General features: G+C 37.7%; 1 protein-coding gene across 2 annotated transcripts in view; it reads left to right on the top strand.

Annotated features, from left to right (window-relative positions):
* The window catches only part of BDP1 (BDP1 general transcription factor IIIB subunit), an 85,193-nt gene that overhangs the window by 64,952 nt on the left and 7,447 nt on the right, over positions 1 to 12,794 (top strand). For both annotated transcript variants that reach the window (XM_019982827.2, XM_019982828.2), the window contains exons 33-38: positions 1,656 to 1,719; positions 2,108 to 2,291; positions 3,032 to 3,236; positions 8,091 to 8,130; positions 9,877 to 10,141; positions 12,366 to 12,612. In XM_019982827.2, the coding sequence (XP_019838386.2) occupies positions 1,656 to 1,719; positions 2,108 to 2,291; positions 3,032 to 3,236; positions 8,091 to 8,130; positions 9,877 to 10,141; positions 12,366 to 12,612 (1,005 nt within the window). The remainder of the gene's footprint in view (positions 1 to 1,655; positions 1,720 to 2,107; positions 2,292 to 3,031; positions 3,237 to 8,090; positions 8,131 to 9,876; positions 10,142 to 12,365; positions 12,613 to 12,794) is intronic.

Genomic DNA, 12,794 nt, shown 5'->3' with positions numbered 1-12,794 from the left:
TCTTCTTTCCCTATAATTTTCCTTTTCTGAGAATGTATGTGGTAGAATTTTTATTGAGTGGGTTTTTAGTCTCTGGAACATAGAGATAAAATAACCAATGGCTAGCTTTGTGTACAAGTTTTAAAAAAGGAAGTGTTTTATACAGAGAGAATTCTTGCTTCAAGTTCCTATAGTTATTCTAATGTGCATCCAGCTCTGAGCAAATCCTTAATCTGGAAGAACAAGTATGAATTAGCCCGGTGAAGGGAGAGGAACGTGGATGAAGAACAAGTGTGAAACAGCATGACATGCTCTAGGACTATATAAATAGTTTTGAGTGGAATATAAATGAAAAAAGTGCTTAGAGATGAAGTTAGGCAGCCTGGGGACATATCATAAAAGGAGTTTTTATGGCTTGCTAAGGAGTTTGGGTTATATCCAAAGTTACTGAATTTTCCCCTACTGCCCAATTTTTTTAATTTTTATTTTTTATTTGGAAATAATTTCAAGTTTAGAGAACAGTTGCCAGAATCTGACATAGAAATCTGTTAACATTTTGCCTCATTTGCATGCATTCCTGGCTGTAAACATTACTTTCTCTGTGGGTTGCTGTCCATCTTGGTAGATACTTTAAAAAAAACTAAACCATTTGAAAGCAAGCTATAGACATGAGCCTTCACCCACAAATACTCCACAGTTTCTATAAGACCAGGGACCTTTGCTTACAGAGAAATGATAGTACTATTATCACACTCAGTTCCAGTCAAGCCTTTACGTTGCATTTAGCTGTCGTTTCTTTTTACTCTTATAATCTAGAGTTGTCCTCCTACTCTTTTTCCTCTTTTGTGTACTTGACGTTTTAGAAGAGTCCAAGCTAGTGTGCAATCTGGATTTCTTTTATTGCTTCCTCATTATAGACTCAAGTTATGTGTCTTTTGGCAAGAGTTACTATAGAGGTGATGTTTTACTCTTGTGTTGCAGTCCATGGGGTTTCTAAGAGTCGGACACGACTGGGCGACTGAACTGAACTGATCATATCCGGGGACACATAATGTCAGTTTATCCCCTTATTGGTGATACTAACTGATCTCTGGGGTAGAATGGTACCCACCAGATTTCTCTGTTAAAATAGCACCTTTTCCATTTAGTAATTTAGTTTGCATTGATGATTCTTGCCTGAATCAATTAACTGACATTGTTGGTTGCAAAATGAAAGTTTTAAGATCTTAAGCAGTGGAGAATTATAATTGGAATTGTATTTTAGAGAAAACGGTGTTTACAGTTTTGTGGAAAACAGATTGGATGGAGCCATGCTGGAGGCAGAGACCAGTTTGCTTCTATACATGTCACCTCCTAGTGGTGCGGTAGCTGCTGAGATGGGGATAGAGAGAAGGTTGAGGGGTTTGTGTCTCCCTTTTCTATTACTTCAAAAATCGTTTCATATTCTACACATATTTAACAATTTATTTATAATTCCTTTGTGTATATATGTGTATTTATTTAAATTAATCAACATTTTATTGGTACATCTGAAAGTTTCAAAACACCTGAAAAATTCTCGGCTTAGGTTAGCTAAGTTGTTGAGTTTTGAAACAGTAGCTATTCACATTGTCAGGAAATCTTTTTAAAACTTAGATCTGGTTAACCTTACTCTTTTATTTAATTTTTTATGGCAGTGTATACCAACTGGTATTCCAGAAGTCCAGCAAGAGAATGTAAACGATCTTCAAGACCTAACAGGTATGATAATCTGCTTCAGTGGTATTGTAGAACTTAATAGTATGTTTTTTACTTACTCCCCATTTGACTATAGAAAAAAAAAAGCAGTTTTATTGGTCTATGACGGCCTTAAATTTTTTTTTAAAAGACACTTGAAATATTTTGTATATAAGCTTTGTTATTCAGAATTATAATTCTTATTAAAAAGGAATTGTAAATCTTCTCAATAGAGAATCATCTTTATCCTTTATGAAATTACTCTTTATTTACTTATTTCTTGAGGGGTGTAATTTAGTTTTTTTATCCTTTGGGATAAATTGTCATGAGACTTTTCAGAAATGAAATAAATTAGTGATTTTCTGTCACTTCACGGTTCAGCTTTTCATTTCTAACTTTTAAACTTTGATAGTCAATCTAGTTAATGTACATCAGGATGGTGAGGATGAACAAGCTTTCATTTTAACTCTGGTGGAAATCCCAACTCATGCAGTAGAAGAATATGCTGATAGCACTGTGCAGTTAATGCCAAATCCTTTACTGCCGGCGCCCATATTGGTCAAATCAGCGAATACAAAAGAAAGAGAAGACACGAGGTAATGAATCATCTGACCTGTTTTTGCTAGGAGGAAGGGATGCTTTATGAATTGAATAGTATTGATTGAATAAGCCATTCACCAACCTTATTTGTAATTGTCATGGAGATCTTATTTAGTAATTATGTGATAAGTTAGAGAAAAATTACTGATTTTATATGATAAAGTTGCCATTTAAACGTATAATGCTTTGTGTGAAACTTTGTTGGTATTTTAAGTATTTTGAAAGCTAAAAAAAATTAGCAATGTGGATCATAAAATATCATCTGTTAAAGATGTGGCTACATTGTATACATTTACATATATTTTAAATTCTGAAATAAATATACATTCACAGAAATTTACAAAAATAGTACAAAGAGGATGTACTTTAAAATATTTGAGATACTCATTTTCTTTGCTGTAAAATTCTTAAGTTGTATTTTAATAGTCATTGGTTAAGATGCTTAATTGTCTATCAAGTAACATCTGAAATTGAAGCCTTTCATATTAGGAAGAAATACTTTAGACTAAAATTTAACTTTACTGACAAAACATTTTGATGCCTCAGATTTAATTCAGTATTATGGAATTTAAGTTGTGAGATCTTAAGTATGAATGGAGCTGAAAACTAACATTTTTGTGATCGTGGCCATGTATATATTAGTTATTTAGAAGTTTCTTTGGTAGTTTTCTTGAGAGTAGCTCAGCCTTTAACATCATTAAGTAATTAATTTACTGTGTGTGTATTTTCTATGCAGTATCAGTTTTCCAGTAACTTCAGTTGGTCAAGATGACGTGTGTTTATCTAATTCTGAAAGAGATGGTTCAGAAAACTCTGCTGCTAATTTGGATCTTGTATCTAGGAAGAGATATCATTGTAGCCTTGATGAAAGTGACCATGTGCCTCCTGCCAAAAAAACTTCACTCACTTCAATAGATGATTGTCAAAAATATACCTCTGAGGTAAGAGGAAATCATTAAACAAGTAAGATGGCCATATCAGTGGACCTATTTCTGTTCTTCATTTAGACTCTTTATATAAACATAGTTCTAATAGTTTCTACCATAAATAATCCAGATAAAACTGGTTTTGGACTTTTACTTTCTACTAGTTCTAGGTGGAAATTGATAGACGTTACTCAGGAAACCCATTCCCAGTTCATTGTCATTGGCTAAAGATAAGACTGAAAGCATCATACAGATGTGGATTTTGGTTGTACCAGTTAAAAGCTGTGGGATCTTAGGAATGATACTGAATGAGTTCCCTATTGTGTAAGATGGTAATAGTGATCCTACATGTGTGTGTGTGTGCGCGCGCACGCTCAGTCATGTCCAACTCTTTGCAACCCCTTGGACTGTAGTCTGCCAGGCTTCTGTGTCCATGGGATTTTCTAGGCAAGAATACTGTAGTGAGTTTCCATTTCCTTCTCAAGGGTATCTTCCCATCCCAGGGATAAAACCCACGACTCTTGAATTCCTGAATTGGCAGGCGGATTCTTCACTACTAGGGCCACCTGGGAATATCATCACTACCATTATCATAATGTTTAAAGCTTCCCATTGCTCTTAGGAATAAAACCAAACCTCTAAGGCCCTGTTTGTTTATTTGGTTGTTTTCTGTGTCTGATCTCATCTTGTGCTGGTCTCTGCCTTACTTTGGCCATTTTTCAGTTTCTTGAGTACACCATATTTCTTCATGTTCCAGGGCATTTCTTTTGCTCTCTCTTCTTTTTGAAATGTTTCCTTGCAAAATACAGACTTCTTGAGCTCAGTCGTAAACCTCAGGGATGCCTGACAGTACTGTGCAGATTCAGTTACCGGCCTCTGTGTTGTAGGTTTGTTAAGCATCCTCTCTGTTTTTGTTTCTGGTACTCATCATAAGGTACTACAGTATGGAAAGATTAGAATCTATATTCTCAAAAGAATGGTTGAAGACCAGTAGTCCTTAGATTATAGCAGACAACAGAAGTGGTATAGTCTTCTATATGGTATTCCAGAATAATTTTTAATTTCTCTTAGTATGTGTAAAGTTGAACATCTTTTCATATACTTAGGGCTTCCCTTGTGGCTCAGCTGGTAAAAAATTTGCCTGCAATGCAGACCTGGGTTCGATCCCTGTGTTGGAAAGATCCCCTGGAGAAGGGAAGGGCTACCCACTCCAGTATTCTGGCCTGGAGAACTCCATGGACTGTATAGTCCATGAGGTCGCAAAGAGTCGGACACAACTGAGCGACTTTCACTTCACTTCATATGCTTAAGATCCAGTTTTATTTCCTTTCCTGTGACATGACTGTATTCTTTACTCTTTTTGTAATTTGGTTTGTTGATCTTTATCTTATAGATTTAGAGGAACTGTCTATTTTGAATATTTGTGTATGAGTTGCAAATTTTTTTTTCTTAGGTTGCTGTCTTTTTTTTTTGGCTGCGCTGGGTCTTCGTTGCAGTGAGGGGGCTTTTTCTAATTGCAGCTTGCGTAGGGCTTCTCTAGTTGTGGTGTGCGGGCTGAGTTGCCCTGCACGTGAGTGTCCCTGTGGTATCTAGTTCCCTGACCAGGAATCGAATCCTCAGCCCTTGCACTGGAAGGCAGATTCTTAACCACTGGACCACCAGGGAAGTTCCTTCAGGTTGTTGTCTTTTAATTCTACTTTTTGTGATTTTCTTCTGGAGACTATTTTGCTTAACTTTTTAATGTGACAGTCTTGAAATTTTTAAAAAGGTAGTTGTTGTCCAGTTGCTAAGTCGTGTCCTGCTCTTTGCAACCCTGTGGACTGCAGGACACCAGGCTTCCCTGTCCTTCACTGTCTCCCAGAGTTTGCTCAGACTCATGTCCATTGAATCGGTGATGCCATCCAACCATCTCATCCTCTGTCGTCCCCTTCTCCTTTTGCCTTCAGTCTTTCCCAGCATCAGGGTCTTTTACAGTGAGTCGGCTGTTCACATCAGGTGGCCAGAGTATTGGAGCTCCAGCTTCAGCATCAGTCCTTCCAATGAATGTTCAGAGTTGATTTTCTTTGGGATTGACTGGTTTGATCTCCTTGCAGTCCAAGGGACTCTCAAGAGTCTTCGCCGGCACCAACAGGTCGGAGGCATCAATTCTTCAGTGCTTAGCCTTTGTATCCCTATGTATCTGTCATCCAGTTTCAACATTTTGTCAGCATTCTATGCAGACATTGTTTCATTTTGTTTTAAAAGTATATTTAATGACATGGAAAAAAGACCATAGTATATCATTATATGCAAAATTATGCCACCAGTTTATAATATTCCATTTAACAAATGACAGGCTTCCCGGGTGGCTCAGTGGTAAAGAACCTGCCTGCCAATGCAGGAGACATGAGAGACTTGGGTTCTGTTCCTGGGTTGGCAAGATCCCCTGGAGAAGGAAATGGCAACCCATTCTAGTATTCTTGCCTGGAAAATTCCATGAGCAGAGAGGAGCCTGGCAGGTTATAGTCTGTGTAGTCGCAGAGAGTCAGACATGACTGACCATAGCACACATGTTAAAAAATGATAGCTGTACTTTGGAGTGACTAAATCTTAAAAAAAAGGATGTATAGTGTAGTGTCTGTTGGGCCTATTTGAGAGTTTTATTTTCTGAAAAGTCGAAGTTATAATTTCAAATTCTAGAATGTATGTACATTACACTTAGATATACAAATGATTTTTATTTTTCTGTAATCAAATTTATTAGCCTTTTGGGCTATTCCCTGATGATCCAATGGTTAAAACTTGGCGCTCTCACTGCTAGGACCCAGGTTCAATCCCTGGTAGGGGAACTGAAATCCCACAAGCTCAAAAAAATTTTTTTCTTTTAATTAGTCTTTTTATGTGTGCCTGTGGAGATTACGTTATACACTGAAAATCTACCTTGAAATTAATATAAATTCTTCTGATTAATATCATTGATTTGTTTAGAATTTATTTTGGTTTTAAGAACAGTGGAACCAACTTAATTTTCCCCAGATACGTATCTGTTTGTCCCAGCATCATTTATTGAAGAGTTCATCTTTTCTCCACCGATTTAAAATTCCACTTTTGGGGACTTCCCTGATGGTCTGGTGGTTAAAACTCCATGCTTCCATTGCAGGGGGCATAGGTTCAGTACCTGGTTGGGGAAATTAGATCCTGTATGCTGTACTGCGAGACCAGAAAATAAAATAAAAGTGTAGTTTTAGAGGAAAAAAAACATTAAAAATTAAATAAAATTCCCATAAATATTTGGGTATATTCCCAAATTTTCCTTTCTTCTACATTGATTTACCTGTTTGTTCTGGGGCCAGTTTCACACTGTTTTAAAATCATTGTACCTTTTAAGTGCTTTAATATCTTAAAGGGACAGTCTGTTCTCCTCCCTGACCCCCAGTACAATTTTATTCGTTTTCCAAGATCTCCCTAGTTGCTTATTATGTTTTAAAGTTTATATTAATTTTAGCATGTGCTTATCCGGAGCTTAAAAAAAAATCCCTGTTGGTACTTGTGTTAGGATCGTGTTACCGTGACAGATTAACACAGAGAAAACTGACATCATAAATGTGATGCTGAATGTACCTATCCAGAAACAGTGTATCTTTCCATTTCTTTAAGACTTCTTTTGTGTCTGTCTCTTAATGCTGTTTTAAGTTCTTCTTCATATAAATCTGGTTTATTTCTTACTGGGGTGTATCTAAAAATTTTATCTTTTTTTTGTTGTTGTTAGTATTAAGTTCTTTTAATTTAGAATGCTTTACAGAATTCCCCTCATTGTGTGTAATATTTTTTCAGTTGGTTCTTAAGAGTTTTCTAAGTAAACAGTTATATCATCTGCAAATATAATTTTAATTCTCTTCTTCTTTTTACACCTTGAATTTCTTTCTCTTTTTCTAATTATATTGGCTGATATAACTTTAAAAAAGTCAGAAAACAGCCCTGATATTGGACATCTTTTTCTTACTCCTGACTTCAATGGGAATATGTCCAGTGTTTATGAAATGGGATGCCGGCTTTTGGACTGCAGTAGTTAATATTTTATATTGTTAACAAAATACCTGTCTATTCAATTTTAGGTTTTTTTTTTTTTTCCCCAAGAATGAATACTATTTCATACTTTTCCTGCAAATAGAGAGATGAGACTATTTCTCTCTTCAGATCAGTTGATTTGTATTAATGTTTTAAAATACTGAGTCATCTTTACATTCCTGAAATAAACTTTTTGGCTGTGCCAAACAGATTATGCGATGTTGGTCCCCCAACCAGGGATTGAACCCATGCCCTAGGCAGTGAAAATGTGAAGTCCTAACAGGCTGCCAGGGAATTCTCAAACTCTGTTTGATTATGATGTTTTAGTCTTTTGATGTGCTGCTAAATTATGCTGGTAATACTTCATTTGATGTTTTTGCACTGATGTAAAACTGCTTAGTTGGATCAATATTACACTTGATTTGTAAAAGGCATTTGGAAGCTTTTCCTCTTCTGTTATGCTACAGAATAATTTAAATAGTAGCTGCAGTGTTTGATAGAACCATCTATCACAGTGTTTTCATAATGTTTGATAGAAATCCTGTGAAACATGTCTGATCCTAGTGCTTTGTAGGAGATCACCAATTTCTTTACTTAAGAAAGAAAGAAGGAGGACTTCCCTGGTAGTTTAGGGGTTAAGACTCTGCACTTGTGCTGCGGGAGGTGATGGTTCATTCCCTGGTCCAGAAAGTTCTACATGCCTTGCAGTGCAGCCAAAAAAGTAAAAAAAAAAAAAAAAAAAGTTGAAATTTTTTTTTTAAAGGAAGGAAATAAAATCAATTTTGACAACTGTAATTTTTTTTGTAAATTTCCTTGAAACAGGTGTGTTCAAAGGAATTAACAGATGTTTTGGAGGAAACAGGTGAGTGAAGTGATTGCATTTTGCTTAGTACCCCTCATAACTATTTTTTAAATTTGGGATAGAAGATGAGTCTTGCTCATTTTTCTGTAAGAATCAAGCCTTTATTGTTAGAGGGTGTTTTGTTTTGTTTTGTTTTCTTTTTGGTCCCTTCTGAGATCTTAGGTTTAGCACTTTGATAGCCCTAAAAAGCTACTTTCATCCTATACTTAGTAAAAAACCATATAACTCCAGGATTTCCTGTAAAAGCTCAACAGTTACATTTAAGGAATTAGGAAGCTGTGTATAAGGGGGTTTTTATAGGTCCTTAGTTAGCTTTACCCTTTTTTGTGTTTAATTTTTATTGAAGTACAGTTGATTTACAGTGTTGTGTTAGTTTCTGTTATACAGCAAAGTGAATCTGTTATGCGTATACATATATCCACTTTCAGATTTTATTCCCATATAGGTCATGACAGAGTATTGAGTAGTGTTCCCTATGCTGTACAGTAGGTTATTATTAGTTATCTAGTTTTATGTATAGTAGTATGTATGTGTCAGTCCAAGTCTCCCAATTTATCCCACCCCCCATTCCTCCTTGGTAAGCATAGGTTTGTTTTCTATACCTGTGACTTTTACTTCTGTTTTGTAAATAGGTGCATTTGTAGATTGCACATATAAGTGATACCACGTGATATTTGTCTTTCTGTGTCTGACTGACTTCACTCAGTATGACATCCCTAGGTCCATCCATTTTGTGTCAAGTGGCATTATTTCATTCCTTTTAATGGCAGAGTAATATTCCATTGAATAGAGGTACCATATCTTTGTCCGTTCCTCCATTGATGGACATTTAGGTTGCTTCCGTTTCCTGGCTATTGTAAATAATGCTACAGTGAACACTGGGGTACACATATCTTTTCAAATTACAGTTTTCTCTGGATATATGTCCAGAAGTGGGATTGCTGAATCATATGGTATCTCTATATTTTGTTTTTTAAGGAACCTCCATACTGTTCTCCATAGTGGCTGTACCAGTTTATATTCCTACCAACAGTATAGGAGGTTTCCCTTTTCTCCACACCCTCTCCAACATTTATTGTGTGTAGATTTTGTGGTGATGGCCGTTCTGACCTTAGCTTTACCCTTTGATTAGAAAGTGATACTTTTTCATTTTGCTAGTTCAAGAAATATTTATGTAGAAAGCTTTTCTAAGTCAAAACATTGATATATTGATATAACTATTTTATATCTGAACATAGAAGCTGTTCCACAGCTTTGACCTATTATAATATGCCTGGGACTTCCCTGGTGGTCCAGTGGTTGGGAATCTGCCTGCTGGTACAGGGGACGCAGGTTCGATCCCTGGTCTAGGAGGATCCCACATGCTGAAGGGCAACTAAGCCTTGCATCACAACTGCTGAAATCCAGGCACTCTAGAGCTTGCATGTGACATCTGCTAAGCCCTAGTGCCCTAGAGCTTGTGCTCTGCGTGGAGGGGCCACCGCACTGAGAAACCTGTGTGCTGCAAGTAGATGGTAGCCCCTGCTTGCCACAACTAGAGAAAGCCTGCATGCAGCAACAAAGACCCAGTGCAGCGAAAGATAAATAAAAAAATTCCTAATAGTCCAAGTAACTTGACTAATTTTTAATTTAGCTTATCAAAGTAGGTTCACGATAGAATAATCATGGGTTTTCTTCTTCAGATATTGCAGAATAATTGAATATTAATTTCAGCATATGTGCTTACCATTTTTTTCTTTTTTGAAGGGGAGTCTTACAAGGGACAGGATATCTTCCCTACCTCAGGAAACATACAGACAATTTCAGAACCTCAGAAAGAGCAACTTGAACCAGCTTCTCAGAGTATCAGATCTGGATCTCTTGATAAAATAACAGATACACAAGAACAGAATGCATCTCAGTTACCTCAGGATGAGACAATGGTGTCTGATAAGGAAGAAAGAACTTGTACTGCTTCTGAGTCTGAACAAATGGGTAGCATCACATCGTCTTCAAACCGCCCCCTAACCAGGTATCATGAGAAAGTCTTTGATGTTTCTTTTCTCTCCACATTTTGCTCTCAGTGGATAAATTAAACCTATATGGAATAGGTGTAACATGTATAAACACTAAGTCCAATACTAAGGATGGTGTTTTGTGAACATACCCCTCTGTCATTAATATAAAGGGAATGGGTGTCATCAAAGGAAATACAGTTAATGCCACACACTTTCAGAGGACGTTCCATATGACAAGAGCTTAACTTTAAGGTCAGGGCGTCCCTCATAGCTCAGTCGGTAAAGAATCTTCTGCGATGCAGGAGACCCAGGTTTGGTTCGTGGGTTGTGAAGATTCTCTGGAGATGTAAATGGCAACCCACCCCAGTATTCTTGCCTGGAGAATCCCATGGACAGAGGCGCCTGGCAGGCCACAGTCCATGGGGTTGCAAGAGTTGGACATGACTTAGCAACTAAATGATGATGATGGATTTTCAGTACTGAAACTTTGACTTATAGATAGAAAATCTTTAGAATTTAGGATTGCACACTTTCTTTTTCAGATTGTTCATGGTTGTTATTTTGATAATTATTTATTCTACCACACAGTAGCTCCCAGTGCAGATGTAGATGGTGTGAGGCATAGGGCTGACATCAGAAGTAGTCTGCTGCTGCTGCTGCTAAGTCACTTCAGTCGTGTCCGACTCTGTGCGACCCCATAGACGGCAGCCCACCAGGCTCCCCCGTCCCTGGGATTCTCTAGGCAAGAACACTGGAGTGGGTTGCCATTTCCTTCTCCATGCATTAAATGCATGAAAGTGAAAAGTGAAAGTGAAGTCGCTCAGTCATGTCTGACTTTTCGAGACCCCATGGACTGCAGCCCACCAGGCTCCTCCATCCATGGGATTTTCCAGGCAAGAGTACTGGAGTGGAGTGCCATTGCCTTCTCCATCAGAAGTAGTCTGGAAGTTGTTTTATTGAAGTCCCAGATAATGTGTGCATTTCTTTCTCTCTCTCATGGCATACCAAAGAGGTCAGCTTTGGCTTCTCCCTATAAGAGTAAGTGTGGAATTTAAGCCCCAACCAGCTTCTCCCACATTATGTCCTAGTACTAGAAGCCAGTCTGCTGGGTTATGGACATCTATTGGCTTAGCAGCAGCATTCAAATCATCAGTGTGGTGCTGGTGGATCGAAGAGGGGAGGATACGTATCAGTCTCCACTAAAGGAAAGTGGGAGGAAGGACGGATATAACTTGAAAAAGCATATTTAACAAACCTGTTCTTTTTGTTATATAAACTACATCTTTTCTGGAATTAGGAATGCGCTTAAAATAGAAGGAAATGGCAACCCACTCCAGTACTCTTGCCTGGAAAATTCCATGGACTGAGGAACCTGGTGGGCTACAGTCCATGGGGTCTCAAAGAGTCGGACATGACTGAGCGACTTCACTTAAAATAGAATGAAGGCAATGTCATGGGAGTTTGGGTTTTAGAACAAGGGTTCTATAGAACATTATATATTACCTTGTGATTATATAATCATATATATATATATAAACAAATAAGCATGCTCTGTTCCAGTGAACTTATATAATCGGTTGGTGGACTGCATTTGGCATGTAGATCATAGCTTGCTGACCCCTACTCTGGAGTCTTCCTACTCAAAATGTGGTCCTGGGACCAACAGCAGGGACATCATTTGAGAACTCAGTAGAAATACAGAACTCAGGCCCCATTCCTCTTCAACTCAGTCAGAATCCTCATTTTAATAAGCTCCCCAGGCGATTTGTGGGCACTTTTAAGCTTGATAAGTACTACTCTAGAGAAAGCCTTGACCTTCATCACAAGTATGTGCCATGGCATAGTGATGTTCAACGCCTAGTGGTGTCAGTGCTTAGATCTGTGCCGCTCTTGTGCTACCACACGTACCAGTTTAGCATTCGTGGAAAGAAGCTGGTACCAAGAATGTGTCTTCCTGGGACTTCCCTGGCATCCAGTGGTTAAGACTCCAGGCTTCCAACGTAGGGAGCGTGAGTTTGATCCCTGGTGTAGGAACTAAGATCCCAATGGCCGGGCAGCAGGCCAAGAGGAAAAAGTTTAATTATACAGGTATTGATGTTGGCCTATAAAATTTTATACATTCCTGCTTTTAGTTTCTTTAATAATCTGCCTATGAAAAATTTAGTGACTATTAAAAAGAAAAAAAAAAGAATGTGTCTTTCTGGATATTCTTGAACATCTTTACATTTGCATTTCTAGACCTGGCAGAAGACCCCTGGGATTTTTGTCTTTAATATGTTCAAAGAATAGCTTGGACTCTGATGAAGCTACACAGGTTCATAGTAAGAAACGCCTAAAACCTGTTATACCTGTATCAAGACAAAATTTGAAAAGATCTAATCTGCCTAGTGTAAGCCAGAAAAAAACTCAAGAGTCCTCTGATGTTCCATCTCCAAGTGTTGTTGACAATACTCAACCTACGAATAATGATGGTTCAGCAACTCAGGTATGTGATAACTGTTCTTTGTTTATTTGTATAGGATGGATTGGTTATCAGGCTCAACTAGGAAAGACATGGTAATTGCTTTCTTCATCTGGATGTCAGAAATTATTGCAGGGCAACTCCAGTCCATCTCCTTGCTCTCCTACCCTGCTTATTAGAAGAAGATAAGGTGCTGAATTAGAAAG

The sequence above is a fragment of the Bos indicus genome, chromosome 20 (assembly GCF_029378745.1).
Source record: "Bos indicus isolate NIAB-ARS_2022 breed Sahiwal x Tharparkar chromosome 20, NIAB-ARS_B.indTharparkar_mat_pri_1.0, whole genome shotgun sequence".
In the NCBI taxonomy this organism is placed as follows: domain Eukaryota; kingdom Metazoa; phylum Chordata; class Mammalia; order Artiodactyla; family Bovidae; genus Bos; species Bos indicus.
This window is presented reverse-complemented; position numbering and strand designations above follow the sequence as displayed.